Raw genomic sequence first — 14,762 nt, 5'->3', positions numbered from 1 at the left:
AAAAATGAAAAGAGAGTTGGACCTCATATTTATACCCTGGGAAAAGACCAAAATTAAAAATACAGTTTCTACTGAATGTTGCTTTCACCCCATCATGAAGTCAAACAATTTTAAATTGCGACATCATAAATTGGGAACCATCAGTAATATTAAAAAACTGTTCTTGTCCTTTTGGACTTAGACTAGTGCAGGAGGTGCCTCCTCCTCCCTTCTCACTGCAGGGCCCTGAGATGCTGGAGGGACTGTCTTCAGAATGGATCTAAACACATCATGCAAACATCAGAATTCAAGCAAGTAAATGTATAAAACTTCTTTGTAAAGAAATCAATTTGGTTGCCTTCTAGAATATATATAAAGCTGACCCTTGGCCAGCACCGCAGCTCACTAGGCTAATCCTCCGCCTGCGGTGCCGGCACACCGGGTTCTAGTCCCGGTTGGGGAGCCGGATTCTGTCCCGGTTGCCCCTCTTCCTGTCCAGCTCTCTGCTATGGGCCGGGAGTGCAGTGGAGGATGGCCCAAGTGCTTGGGCCCTGCACCTGCATGGGAGACCAGGAGAAACACCTGGCTCCTGGTTTCAGATCAGTGTGATGCGCCGGCCGCAGCGGCCATTGGAGGGTGAACCAATGGTAAAGGAAGACCTTTCTCTCTGTCTCTCTCTCTCTTACTGTCCACTCTGCCTGTGGAAAAAAAAAAAAAGCTGACCCTTGGAAGACCATTCTACAAGGTTTGAAGGTTTCTACCCATTTAGGCATTCATGGCTGGACAGAAGCCAGCAGAATCAGTGACATCCCCACTAGACTTTCTATGACCCTGGGTCAGCTCAGAGTAGCCAGCGAAGCAAATCAACACTAAGAAATAGGCAGAGACACGACAGAAGTTGCAGAGTCCAGCTTGGAAATGAAAAGAAGAAAATGAGGGGGGAAGTGGGCCATTGGAAGAACGAGGCTCAAGGAGGTAGAGAACCATGAGCAAAAGCTGACCCGAGGCCTGGGAAACGGAGTGGCTGAACACTAAAGAAACTTGAGAAGAGTGGTATTGCTTAATGTGAAAAGTGCTTTAGACTAGTTGACGAAAATATCCTGGCTGTTGTAAAGACCCAAAGAAGAAACTAACCAGAGGCCTTTCTGGTGTCTTGGCTCTCAATCCAAGACCAGGAATGATGGAAAATTATCAAGAGAGGTGATTTGAAAGCCAGCTGTGAAGCAGCAGAACCTAACAGCAAAACAAAACTGTTAGAACGTAACTGAAATTGGCAGGAGGCTGCTGCTTCTAATTTTAGTGCACTTGCTTGTCCTTTGCTCTATAATTTAGAATTGTTCGACTTGTTTGTTACACAAATGGTGAATTAGTTGTTGCCTGTTTTATCTAGTCAACACAAATTTGTTTGACTTTTTTATTATTAATCGTTTACATGGTGGTCACCTAAAACATTCTCATCCCAATCCTAAAATCCAACCCTATTAAAGCCACTGCAATCTACTGTCCCTGTTATGCTGGGTTAGCAGCCCCAGCTACCAACACGTGACTCAGGAGTTGGGAGGAAAAGTTCACAGAGGCTTCATGGACCTATTTAGACTAGTCCCAAACTTCCAAAAATAACAAGAACATGCTGTATAGCTATAAATAAATTTGAACAATGACATACAAGTTCCAACCCAGAAACTTTCCCTTGACCATTCTTTTCAGTTGTATGTGTCCTGTCTAAGCATGCACTGTTTTACCCTGAGAATATTTTAACCATACGATGATATACCTGGTGAATTTATATGTAGCCCCATGAACCACTTCTCATATTAAAAGATGAGTAGATGGAGAAAGAGTCCCACATTAGTGGTAAGTTTATTCTTATCTGCTTATTTTACAGCAGAATTAGATAACCTAAATGGATTTTTCAGATATTCAGCTTGTATAACTGTTTAAGGCTAAGAGTTAGGGTTTAGAGTATTCCCCTTCTGGCATTGATTGGCTGACATTCTGAGGCTTGATTCTACCATTAAAAAAAATAGAGTGTATGTCTTTAAGCTTTATTTCACTAGAGGGCTCACTCCTCTTATAGAAATTGTTCTTGGGCTTCATCTAAAAAAAGTTGTTTTTAAAGCCCTCAGATTGAGAAAACTTTATATTCTCCCACCAAAAACACATACACACACACACACACACACACACACACGTTTGCCATTTTAAAAATTATAAAACCTTTTAAAGGACCAGCTCATTCCTGTAACCAAGAGCCAGAAATGTCTGGCCTACATAATCATTTGGTCTGGCCCCGCCAAGGCAACCACAGGGAGGACTTGAAATCCAGTAAATCTATAGCAGGCTAATTTTTCCTTTTTTTTTTTTTTTTTTTTTTTTTTTTTTTTTTGACAGGCAGAGTTAGACAGTGAGAGAGAGAAACAGAGAGAAAGGTCTTCCTTCTGTTGGATCACTCCCCAAATGGTTGCTACAGCCGGCGTGCTACGCCGATCTGAAACCAGGAGCCAGGTGCTTTCCTGGTCTCCTATGTGGGTGCAGGGCCCAAGCACTTGGGCCATTCTCCACTGCCTTCCCGTGCCACAGCAGAGAGCTGGACTGGAAGAGGAGCAACTGGGACAGAATCCAGTGCCCCGACTGGGACTAGAACCCAGTGTGCCGGAGCCGCAGGTGGAGGATTAGCCTAGTGAGCCGCAGCACCGGCCCATAGCAGGCTAATTTTTAAGCTGATCATTTATAAATGATGTTGTAAATATCCAAATTGCTCTTGGCAGCAAATGGTTCCCCACCCCTGCTGGTGTAAACTCTAGAAACACCAGCAATAACCAGATTGCCATGGAAAAATTGTGCATGATAATGTCTTGATCATATGTTTTCTCCAAACTGCCAATGTTTGTAAAGTTTTCCTTTTTTTGTAAAAGAGGACATGAACATGAATTGGGAGGTGTAAGGGAAGTAAACATACCAACAAAGCTGCAGTCAATGTATGGATTCCCCTCAGGTTTCTTTTTTAAGATTCGCTCCAAAATGCCACCTGTGCTGTATTGCCAGGGTCACAGAAGACGGGGACTCCTACGTGCGGCCTGAGGATGAGAACTATGACAGTGACTCTGTCCGGCAGCTGGAGAACGAACTGAAGATGGAAGAATACCTGAAACAGAAGCTGCAGGATGAGGCCTACCAGGTACTGGGGCTCCGAGCCCACTCCACCCCGCCGCTCAGCCCCAGCCCCTTGTAGCTGGTCTTATACTCAGAAAATCTGTGCCTTCTCCTTCCTTCCAACTCCCCATCCCCACCCCTTCTGGAATATTCTGACCGCAGTCAGTCCATGTATGGACTAGGCAAAAATTTTGAATGCTTTTTGGAGTGGTCACTCACCATGTACTCATAAATTCTAGTCTGGAAAATAGAAAGGGGCCTTATTAGGTCAGCAGAAACCTAGTGACTAATGGTCCATATTTCCTCCAGGATCCAAAGGAAAGATGCTTGGTTTTTTTTTTCATAAATTAAAAAAAGATAAAAATAATAAGGATACAAAGAATAGGGCACAAGGAAATTGAATAGGCATAAACACACCTACCTCTTCCCTTGAATTATTCATTCTCAGCCTCCCTCACTGCCCACCTCATGCCAAATATAAGTAAGGAATAAAGTGACAAACGCCAGTGTTGGGGAACTGTAGGTCTGTGCTCAGCAAAGTATGGATGGACGATTTTCAGATGTACTAGAGTATATTAACCCATTTGGGAATTCTCAGAATACATGACTTGCAAATGGGAATAAATAACTGGTAACTCATCCTAAAGGTGATGCGTTTTCCCCATGGAGATCATTCTGCTCCCTTGTTTGTCTTTCTGTTTTCACTCCCTTTCATCAGCAGGTGTTTGGTTGGGTTCTGGGAGCTCGAGATGTTTGCTGGTTGAGACCTGCTGTTCGCCAGCTCCAGCAGGTCATTTTTTTTCCATCAGACTTTCTGTACGATGGCCATGCAAGCTTTCTACACATTCTTAGGTCAGCAGTGGCCCTCTCTTACTCTGTTAATGAAGGAAAGAGAAGTAGCAAGAATCAGCTGTCTCCTGCTTCTTTTATGTTTATAAACTAAGCCTTGAAATATTTTCCCAAGAATATTCAAGAGGGAAACACAAGGCCACATACTCCACCTCAACAATATCAAACAAAAGGGTTTCCTCTTGGAATGTTCCATTAGCCTTTCAGTTTAATAACCACAACTAAATCATCTAAAACCACGGGTCTAGTCATACAAAAAAGAGGGGAGGGTGACTATACTCAGAAAGAGCCATGCTCCCACTTTTCATAAACAGTCACCTGATTGCAAACCCAAAGGGAGCACTCTTTATTTGCAACTTCTATGGCTTGCCCACAGAAGGAAACCAGCCTGGAATGAAGCTGCCAGGGCATCGCTGGGAAGAAACTCCGAGGGGTGGCAACCTACAAGGATCTCTTATGGTTCTGCTGCATGGAGGGATAGACATGTAGCTAAATAACCATTGTTCCAGTTCATGCTGTTATAGAAACCCTATTAGACCTCCCTCTTTGAGCTCATATCAGTTCCACATTTTAGTGACAGTAGCAACTGAAGTACTAGAAATTCATTTTAAGACCAGCAATCTTCTACATTCCATTTAAAATATTAGATTTTTATTCATTTTTATAAATTAGGAATTTAACCTTTTGTGAGTAAATTGAAGGGAAATTCTATCAACAACTTAGGGTCCAATTGAGTTTGCCAACTGTGGTAGATCTTAAACTCCTCCTCTTCTTTCTTTCCTGTAGCCAGTGACTTTAATGGAAAAGGCAGGGTAAGGGCTGGGAGAACATAATGGGCCTGTGTGTCCCCACTCAAGATACATGCCCTCAAGAACACGCAGGTGGTTTTCCTTGAATGATCTGTGAACTTATGGTTATTGTGTGGATCAAAATACTGCTTTCATTCATTGTCGTGTCTGTCTGTCTGTCTCTCTCTCCCTCTCCTTTCCTGTCTGCCTTTGTGCATGGCTTCCAGCCAAATAATTCACCAGCTTGACTGCATCACCAACTTGACATATCACCTCTCTTGTTTGTGTCCTTTGTCACCCACAGGTCAGCTTGCAAGGTTGAATGCAATATCCTTTTATCACTCTCCTCTCAAGTAAGTACTCTCTTATTTAGAAGGAAACATGGACACTGTACACTGAATTCTGATAACTTGTAACCCAAACTCACAATCACTTTCTCTTAGGTGTTTCCTTCTGTGTGATAAAATACCTTCCTTCCCTGCTCATATCAAAGAATCATCTCAGCTCATGGAGCATTTCCTTATAATTCATTGGAGAGTTGCCAGACATCCATGGGACTTGACTTTTGACCCTATTAATTAGGGAATTTAACACAAAAATTCTATAATGCCAGAGATACCCCAGAAATGCTCTGTGGCCACATCACCAACCCAGAGTGGATTCAGAGTTTGTAGCTTCTCTAGAGCTTGAGAAGACCAGAGCAAGCTTGCTTAGCACCTCTCAGGATGGATCACTCCATATGCACGCTGTACTTAGAAAAGATCCACAGGATGTACCTTAGCAAGTGAAAGCAAAACCATGTGTTACTAAAGAAAATGAATCAAAACAGAAGAAATAGTCTTGAGCCTTATATTTTTCTAATAGCTGATCTAAATCCATTGTGGAATTGTACAGTATATAAATTATTTTAAAATGTCATTTATGACTTGTGATCCCACCCCAAGGATCTACCTAGATACCTGGAAAGTACTCACAATTTTTTAATATAAAGCGAATACCACTGGAAGATCATTTAAGTGCAGTGGTCTAAAGCTTACACTCTGAACTCTAATAGACCTGACTTCAAATACAGATTGCAAAAAATCCTAGCAACATAATTTTGGACAAATTATTAAACCTATATTAGCTTTAGTTTTCTCTGTGGAGCACATAATACCTTCTTCATAGAGGAATTGTACTCTCTGAAATGTAGCTTTAGAGAGCTGTAATTTATGACGAACCTACACATATGTGCCTGCCACTATGCCCAGTGCTTTACAACCAGTTCAATACCTTGGAGCTGCTATGGTGTTGTCTAAGTATATGAGAACCACCGCGACTCAGAATGGGCTTGGTCTCTCTACTGCTATAAATAAGACTACTTCTCAGCAATGTGCAATGATTTGAAACACCTCAGGCTACCTCCTCTTATAGTCTGGCTCCAGCAAATAGCCATTTAGCCATCCCCCATCAGAGTACAAAGCCAATACATGCCTACAGTAATGTGGCTGCCTGCCTGGCTCAGGGACCTGTATCTACTTTGGTCACATTGTCTTTCCCAACCAAAGAATTCCATAATTCTGTAGTGCAGTTGATAATAAACTCAATGAGTCCTGGTGCTACTTTCAAAAGACTATATTTATATTTATATTTATATTTATATTTTTAAATGATGTCCCAGTACTTCCAAAAGTACCCTTTAGGGAATGGGGGAAATTGAATTAAAGCTAAATTTGTTTTGGTACCAAAAAAATTGAAATATATGCCTAGTTCTTTTGAATAAGATACATTTTCCCTGGACTTTGTGAAGTACCCTCGTATGTGCTAGCTCAAACACTACTGATGTCATGTCTCAGTCCTCAGATTAAGCAAGTGAAAATCATGGCCTAATTGCTGTGATGATGTATAGTTTATGAGCTATCAGGAAGGGTCTTATTGACCACACTCTATTCTACCTCCCTTGGATTTAAGTGTGCTATACCACATGCTCTCCTGATTCATTATGACAAGAGTGAACAAATTCCCAGGAGCTGTTTCTGAAAATACTTGCTCCAGCTATAACAGACCTAGTCCCAAAGGAGCAAGCCTTTTCCTTTAATAGCATCCTCTTTTTCTTAGTCCCAGCAAGAGGATCATTTTTGTTCTCTTGGTTAAAAACATCAGTACCTAGTTCTTAGAAACATATGTTTTTTAAAAGCCAAATAAAATGCCCTTGAATTAACCCAACTAAACAAGTGGCATTTGGTTCTTCTTATGCCTAAAAGTCAAAAATTTCTGAACATTCTAAGCCACTTTTTAAATCTTTTGTTGAAAACTTAACAGTGAAAAATTAAACAGATGTGCCTTTGACATTTACTGCATCCTGTCCCCGCCTAGCTGGCATTCCATGAGACTTTGAACATGAACCAGCTTGTGGCTAACTCAGCCTCTTGGGCAAAAAATCTATTTAAGATCACTGCCAAAGCTAATGAGTTGTCATCTTTGCAGCTAGTTCCCCTACTATAATGTTTCTAGTTGTATTCAAGAAATTAGAGATGAAATTTTAAAGCAGCTCATATTATTAAAGTCTTTTTCATTTGCATTTTCTGACTGTGCTGCAAAGACAAGAAATTATTCTAAATTGTGTGCATCCCTTATCCAAGGGTCCTGAAGCCAACTTCATGGGCTTGATGTTGGCCATCCATAAGATAGAGCCCTCCATGGCTAGGGGGCAGAAAGCAGGATGCCAGAGAAGTAGCAAACTCATCCTCTGCTACAAAGGCATTTAGACCTATTTAAAATATATATGCACTTATCAACATACTAAAAAGAGTGAATAATATACAATCTGGTTTGTTGCTTTTTAAGAAGCCACTTTTGAAGCACTGTGTACACAGAAGTTAGTACTAAGTCTAGGGCTCTCCAAAACACCATTGGAGCCCACTCAGATATGTCGTTTTTCCATCCTGTGACCCTACGGTGCAGTGCTTTCCTTGCCAATCACTTCCTAACTCAGAAATTGAAAGACTGAACCATGGGCCGGTGTGGGCTGGTGCCGCGGCTCACTAGGCTAATCCTCTGCCTTGCGGCGCCGGCACACTGGGTTCTAGTCCTGGTCGGGGCGCCGGATTCTGTCCCAGTTGCCCCTCTTCCAGGCCAGCTCTCTGCTGTGGCCAGGGAGTGCAGTGGAGGATGGCCCAAGTCCTTGGGCCCTGCACCCACATGGGAGACCAGGATAAGTACCTGGCTCCTGCCATCGGATCAGCGCGGTGCGCTGGCCACAGCGTGCCAGCCGCGGCGGCCATTGGAGGGTGAACCAACCAACGGCAAAGGAAAACCTTTCTCTCTGTCTCTCACTGTCCACTCTGCCTGTCAAAAAAAAAAAAAAAAAAAAAAAAAGACTGAACCATCAAAAGTGGATTTTTAGAAAAATGACCATATCCAAGTGATGGTGAGCCCACGGTCTCGTCTCCTCGTCCAAAGGACAGCACAAATATTTCCATTTATGTTGCTTGACCCCTCCAGGTGCCATAGGCTCCCAGTGAGAAAAAGACTGAACAATGAGGACTTCTTGTCCTCTCTCTCAGAAGGTGCAACAATGCACAATGTCTTGGGACATTAGTTCCTGATTGTCATAGGAAGGGAGCACAGTGTGCAGATGTGTGTGTGTGTGTGTGTGTGTGTGTTTCATGTGCGTGTAAGCATGTGTGTGTCGGGGAAAGGGGGGATCCTAAGTTTCATAACCGTAATTTAGAAACAGTTTTCCTCTTTAAAAAAAATTACACATTCCTTATTCCCAGGCAAGCTATAGTCAGACAGATGATGAAAGTAACATGAAAACTGGTGCTGATGGAGAGTGCTGCACCCACAAAGAGGAGGAAGACAGCAGCCTGGCAGCAGCCTCACCGAAGAGAGGAGCCACCATACCCAGCAGCTCCCGACAGACCCCATCCCTAACGATGTGTTCTGATGCCTATAGTGCAGCTCAATTTCTGTTCTAAGATTTGTAGTTCATAGGTATGTGTTTTGAAAAGAAAGAAGAAAAAAAGAGACTTCTGTTCAAAGCTAACTTATCAGCTACATCTTTTGTAACATGGCTCATCTCTGGTTAAAACAAACAAACAAATGCAGGCTAAATACCCATACTGCTGTTACACATGATGGCAGTGTTAACAAACATTTTAAACCTTTGCACATGATCTTGAACCTGTTGAGTTTACAATGACAATAATAATACTGTTTTTAGCTAGTCATTCGATTTCTGGATTCTTTGAGATTTGGAAACAGTTTATTATACACTACATTTTTTTCCAACAGTAATTGGAAAAAAAATTACTTGCAATTATTCACTAACCCAGACTGATGTGATTCCTGATGTGCAAACTCTGAGCCTGGAAGCCAAGGAGAGTCCTTGGCCTGCATGGTCTGTAGTTGATTTCAGGTCTCTCTGAGCAGGGACGTGAACCAAACACTCCAGGAATAATCCATTCTTTGGGGCTTCGTTCCAACATGAGGTTGTTTTCTTTCAAGATACTCTAATGAATCAGCCATAGAATTTAGTGTAAATATGTTTTTCCAAATAGAGATCATATTCAAAAAAGGCAACATTCAAATGATATAGAATCTAGTTTTTAAAATCAGCACAGATCTTCTTAAAAACTGTGAACTATGTTTTGAAATACTCGTTACTAAAGCTGTTTATAAACCACAGGTGCCATAAGATCCCCAATCGAACTAAAGTTACCATTGCTCTTCCATGGTCTCACTCCTCTTGTTTTAGCGTTAGGAAGCATGTCTCTCACAGCACCGCGCATTCACAAGTTCCCCTATCAGGTTGTTTGGAGGCCTTCAGCTTTAAATGTACAGGCTTAAAGTGCGCTTGCGAACATCCGCTCTCCTTTGATTTCTGAATGTCGATTGCCTTAGCTGGCCACGTGGTGGTCTGCATGCACCCGTCTGTGGCCCTGGGAAAGGAGGCAGGCTCTTCTAAGTTGAGTTGGGATTTTGCACTGAGTGAAAAGCCGAAGTGCAAAAGAACTGTCAAAAAAAGGAGGGTACAAGATTGTTGCTGGTCCTTTCGGAGGCCCTCTTTAGGGAGACTACGGATGGCCCCTAGGGATTTGGGGCAGGGATGGGGGGCATTGACAAGTAATCTATCTGTTTCAAGATTTAATTTTTTTTAAAAGTCGGTAACATATTGGAGAGTTCTACTTAAATTAGCAGTTTCTCTGGAATTCCTGTTTCTCTTTTAAAAGAAAGAAGAGAACATCATTTTAGAACAGTGGTTCCCAAAGTGTGTTTTCCAGAGCGCCTCAACATCACCTGGGAATGTCTTAGAAATGCAAGTTCTCAGATCCCAAGCCACGCCTATTGAATCGGAAACTCTGGGGTTGGGGCTCGGAAATCCATGTTTTAATCAGCCCTCCAGATGACTCTGATGCACACCAAAGTTTGAGAACTACGACTGTAGAGTTGGGTCATAAATCTCTGAAAAGGCCTTATTCACAATAAGCAAGAAGGTCCTGAGTCAGACTCAGAACTTCAGCATTCAGTTTTTGCTTCTGGGGCTGGCAAAAACCTCCCACCCCATACACCCAGTCCGCAGCTGGAGGGCGCCCTGCCGAGAGCAGACGCCCTGCCGTCTTCAAGCTCCCTCTGCAGAGGGCCTTAAGGTGCTCCTGTCTCTGCAAGTGAACAGAAACCATCTCCTTGGCTTCCCTGTGGAACAAAAAAATCACTCCCCTGGGAATAGTAAAGTGCTCATTGGCTTATCGGGCATTAGTTCGGAGCCCACCCTGTCCCTTGATGTACTTAATCACCCCTCCTTCCAGAGAGCCCGCCCGGCAGAGGCCCCTGAGCACAGGCTGACACCAAAGTGGCACAACTGCACAGTTGTCAGATTTCTTTGCACAGGTGGATTGTATTGCAGGTTCCGTTGGTGTGTCTTAATGCTCATCTCTACTCCACCGCCCATCCTCTGTGAAAACATACCTCTCTAGATGGAGCAGGTGGCCACTGGTGCCTCATACTCAGTACTGAAAACCGCGACATCCCAGCTACCTACATTGCTGTCAGCTCAAAACCATAGCCAGGTAGTTTTTGAACTGAGAACTCGGACCTGGCACGTGGACCTGAGCCACTGCCTGGACTGAGCCGACCTATGTTATTTCTTTGTGTTCCGACATCAAAACGTTTGTCCGAGGTTTGAACTGTTCTGCTGATAACCTTCCCCCTTGTCATAGATTTCATTGCCAACCAACTCCATCACACAGTTGTTGATACCATCCTACAAAGCCATTGCAAGGACTCTGGAAACTGCCGCCAGTGACCAATTTCTGACTAACCAGCCGCCTTTTCTTTCTCTTAGCTCCACGTCAGCACTGAGACCAGACTCAAGCACCCCTGTCCTGTAACCGAGACAAAATGGCATGTGTTGTTTTGGGTTTTTGTGTTTTTTGGTGGGCTTCTTTCCTTGGCTCTCCAAATGTACTTCTGGGGCCTGTTCTAAATGCGAACCCAGCAGGTTCCACCTGTCCTGTCCATTAGATACAACTATATTTTGCGGAGGTTGTTTCTTTCTTGTTCCACAATTAATTGTGCATCCATCTCCATCAGAACTGATGGCCTGTTAGCACGGATCTACCACAACCAGTCCCCCTCCCCCAGCATCATGCGAATGGACGAGGGGGAGGGTGAAATCTACTGTATGGGATTCAGGAATCAGTTGTAGTTGGTCAGGACGGAAGTTGGGGTAAGTTTGGTTGGTCAGAGAGAGATGTGCTGGAGATTGTGAAAAATGGATTCTCGGATGATCTACTATAAGGCAGGGAAGGTTCATTTGTAAGTAGTAATGTGAACTGAATTGCATTAAAGAGTGTGGCCTTTGTTGTGATATACTATGTATTTTCTTATATGCATGAGCCAACTGTTGCATCATAATTTAGCACTGATGTCTGCTTTCTTTTGATCATCTTTGTCCACCCTGGTTAGTTCTTGGCTGTTAACTGTAGATAGATCTTGTAAATACGGCAACCTCCGGGTGCTGCATTCACCTTGGTTCAGTTCCACCCAAGGAGCCACAAACAAGAACTCCACTGTGTCCTCAGAAGAAAGGGCATTTTACCTGTGAACCAAAAAAGAAAAAAAAATTCAGAAGCATTACATCTTGAAGCTAATTAACTATATGTAAGACATTTTTAATTATGACTACTGTAATTTGACACCATTTGAAATAACCAATTCAGAGACACTAAAGATTTCACAATATTCATTGGTATTGTAACAAAACTACTATTGTATGGGTTTTTTTGTATTGCTGTTAAGTATTGTTTTGTGTGTGTGTGTATGTATGTATGTGTGTGTGTGTTGGAACCTCCTGGGGACATGTTATATTTTGAAGTGATTAAACTATTTAATTGTGTGTCTATATTTTGGAATGGAATTATTTCTTCATTAAAAATGTTTTTAAAAACACTATATTTTGTGTGTTTTATGACTTGATTTCAATGAATATTTCCTGGGGCCGGCCCTGTGGCATGGCAGGTAAAGCCACCGCCTGCAGTGCCAGCATCTCATATGGGCACCAGTTTGAGCCCTGGCTGCTCCATTTCTGATCCAGCCCTCTGCTATGGCCTGGGAAAACAATAAAAGATGGCCCAAGTATGTTGGGCCTCTGCACCCACGTGGGAGACCCAGAGGAAGCTCCTGGCTCCTGGCTTCAGATCGGCTCAGCTCCAGCCATGTGGCCATTTGGGGAGTGAACCAGTGGATGCAAGACACACACTCTCTCTCTCTTTCTCTGCCTCTCTGTAACCCTGCATTTCAAATAAATATTTTTTTTAAAAAATGAATCTTTCCTAAAACAATGCAGAGTCCGTCTATTCAAAAACAGGTGAGTACTTAAAGTGTGGAACAGGATTTGTGGATGGAGTATTCAGTCATGGAGGCAGCACAGCTCATCTTTTCCTATAAATATCTGAGTGGTTTTGAATAAAAAATACCCTGAAAAATATACACCAAAAGACCAGCCATCAATGTATGTTGTGGGAATGGGTGCTATTTTTATTTTCTTCATTATGGTTTATAACTTCAGCAGTCTCCTTCCCATCAGTATTTAGAGTAGATGGATGGATGGACAATGAACACCTGATCGGAAAGTCTCTCTGGTAATAAGGCTACCGGAGTCAGCCAGCACTTTGAAGGGCGTGTCTAATCATGAGAATTTTCTTTACCTTCAGTAAACAAAGAGTTCTCTCTCTGGCTATAGAGACATCATAGGGAAATTAAAGTTAGGTATGTGTTTCTTTTATTTTAAAGAAAAGAATAGAAATATTAGAAGTTTCTGAGTCAAGTTAAATAAGAGAGTTATTGGTTCCCTCTTCCTCAGTAATAGATGGAAACAATACATGTGAGCCAGTAATGCGAGCCATGCATGTTCTCCGTTTCTGTTCTGGGGGCTCATGTGTTAAAGGAGGCTGAATGGCACCTCATTCAGCCAACCCGAATGGCTGGCTTCTGCACTTTCCAGTACCCCAATTGTGCCATTCCCAGATTGGAAAACACACACACCAGAAACAGTATGAGGCAAATAGTCTCTCTGGCATTCTATTTTTGAAGATATCTCTTTGTGTCTGCTGTAGTTTGGCAACAGCCAAACATAAGAATATCTGGATAGGGATTATCAGACTCACTCTTTCCTCTAGAACTCAGAGAAAAGGTTTTTTTTTTTTTCTTGAAATTTTTCTTTTTTTTAAACTTTTATTTAATGAATATAAATTTCCAAAGTACAGCTTATGCATTACAATGGCTTCCCCCCAATAAAGTCCCTCCCACCTGCAACCCTCCCCTTTCCCACTCCCTCTCCCCTTCCATTCACATCAAGATTCATTTTCGATTCTCTTTATATACAGAAGATCAGTTTAGCATACATTAAGTAAAGATTTCAACAGTTTGCTCCCACACAGAAACATAAAGTGAAAAATACTGTTTGAGTGCTAGTTATAGCATTAAATCTCAATGTACAGCACACTAAGGAAATTCTTCTTCTTAACAAGCACCTTTCCGTTCACAGTAGGCTAAATAGGTAAGGCAAAAATTTTGTACTTAAGGGTGCCTTCTGTAGGCAGAGGGAGCCCCATAAGTCTCATCTGGTGTGCAGGGTAAACGCCTGGACTTGTCTTCATCTTTGTAATTGTGTACTAAATACCATGGATTTACAATTAATTGTATCCATGTCTTTTGGTTCTAAACCAAAATTACAGTATGTTCCATTCCCAGCACACGTGGAAATCCTGCAGTTCAGCTCTGGTACTAATTAGTGTTTGTGCAGACCCCACAAGTGAAGGGCAAAGCCCTCCGCAAGACTGCCCACTTCAGAGGACACACATCTGAAGGGCCACCCACCCACACTTCTGACTGAATGGCATAAATTCAGGAGATCCCACAACCCTCTCCAGATCACAAGATTCACTCAGCTCATTTACCAAGAGTACAATACTTTCTATTAGTATTATTCTAAAGGTTAAAGACTGGGAACTAATAAAGAGACAAATAAGGCAAGGTCTCAGGGAATGGGGAGGACACAGAGTTTCCATACCCTCTCCTTGTGGGATCTGGGCCCCCCTCCTGGCCCATCAATGTCTTCACCAACCAGGATGCTCCTCTAAGCCTTGTGTCCAGAGATTTTAATGAGGTTGCACCATAAAGGCTTGACTGAATACATCAATGAGACACATTCTCTAGCCTCCTAACTCTCCCTGGAGGTTGGCTTAGCCTAAATTTCTGGACATCTGATCATGTGGGTGATGTTTCTAGTGACCAGCTCCCATCCTGAAGCCAGGTATGGATCCCAAATGAGTCGCTTGTTAACATAACACACAACACTCTTGTCACTCAGAAAATGCCAAGAGTTTTTGAAGCTCTGTGCCAGGATCCAGGTACAAAGATCAAATAGATTCTCTATTATGCCACACAATAATACTTGCCTTTGTATTTGTCTATATAGTTACCTTTTCTGGATATCTTCATTTCTTCATG

General features: G+C 42.5%; 1 protein-coding gene across 46 annotated transcripts in view; it reads left to right on the top strand.

The window, feature by feature from the left end:
* DTNA (dystrobrevin alpha) overlaps nt 1-12,203 on the top strand; it is a 419,235-nt gene extending 407,032 nt beyond the window's left edge. For 18 of the 46 annotated variants that reach the window (XM_070050330.2, XM_070050325.2, XM_070050320.2 and 15 more), the window contains 3 exons: nt 3,025-3,157; nt 5,074-5,122; nt 11,095-12,203. In XM_070050330.2, coding sequence (XP_069906431.1) covers nt 3,025-3,157; nt 5,074-5,091 — 151 coding nt within the window. In that variant the 3' untranslated portion in view covers nt 5,092-5,122; nt 11,095-12,203. Of the gene's footprint in view, nt 1-3,024; nt 3,158-5,073; nt 5,123-8,527 lie in introns of all 46 variants that reach the window. The other 28 variants (XM_089305832.1, XM_070050324.2, XM_089305821.1 and 25 more) reach the window with 2 other exon arrangements.
* The last annotated feature ends 2,559 nt before the right edge of the window (nt 12,204-14,762 follow it).

Source organism: Oryctolagus cuniculus, chromosome 10 (assembly GCF_051225735.1).
Source record: "Oryctolagus cuniculus isolate XC-2025 breed Fujian yellow rabbit chromosome 10, ASM5122573v1, whole genome shotgun sequence".
In the NCBI taxonomy this organism is placed as follows: domain Eukaryota; kingdom Metazoa; phylum Chordata; class Mammalia; order Lagomorpha; family Leporidae; genus Oryctolagus; species Oryctolagus cuniculus.
The sequence above is the reverse complement of the archived record's forward strand: the minus strand, read 5'-3'. Positions and strand labels throughout refer to the sequence as shown.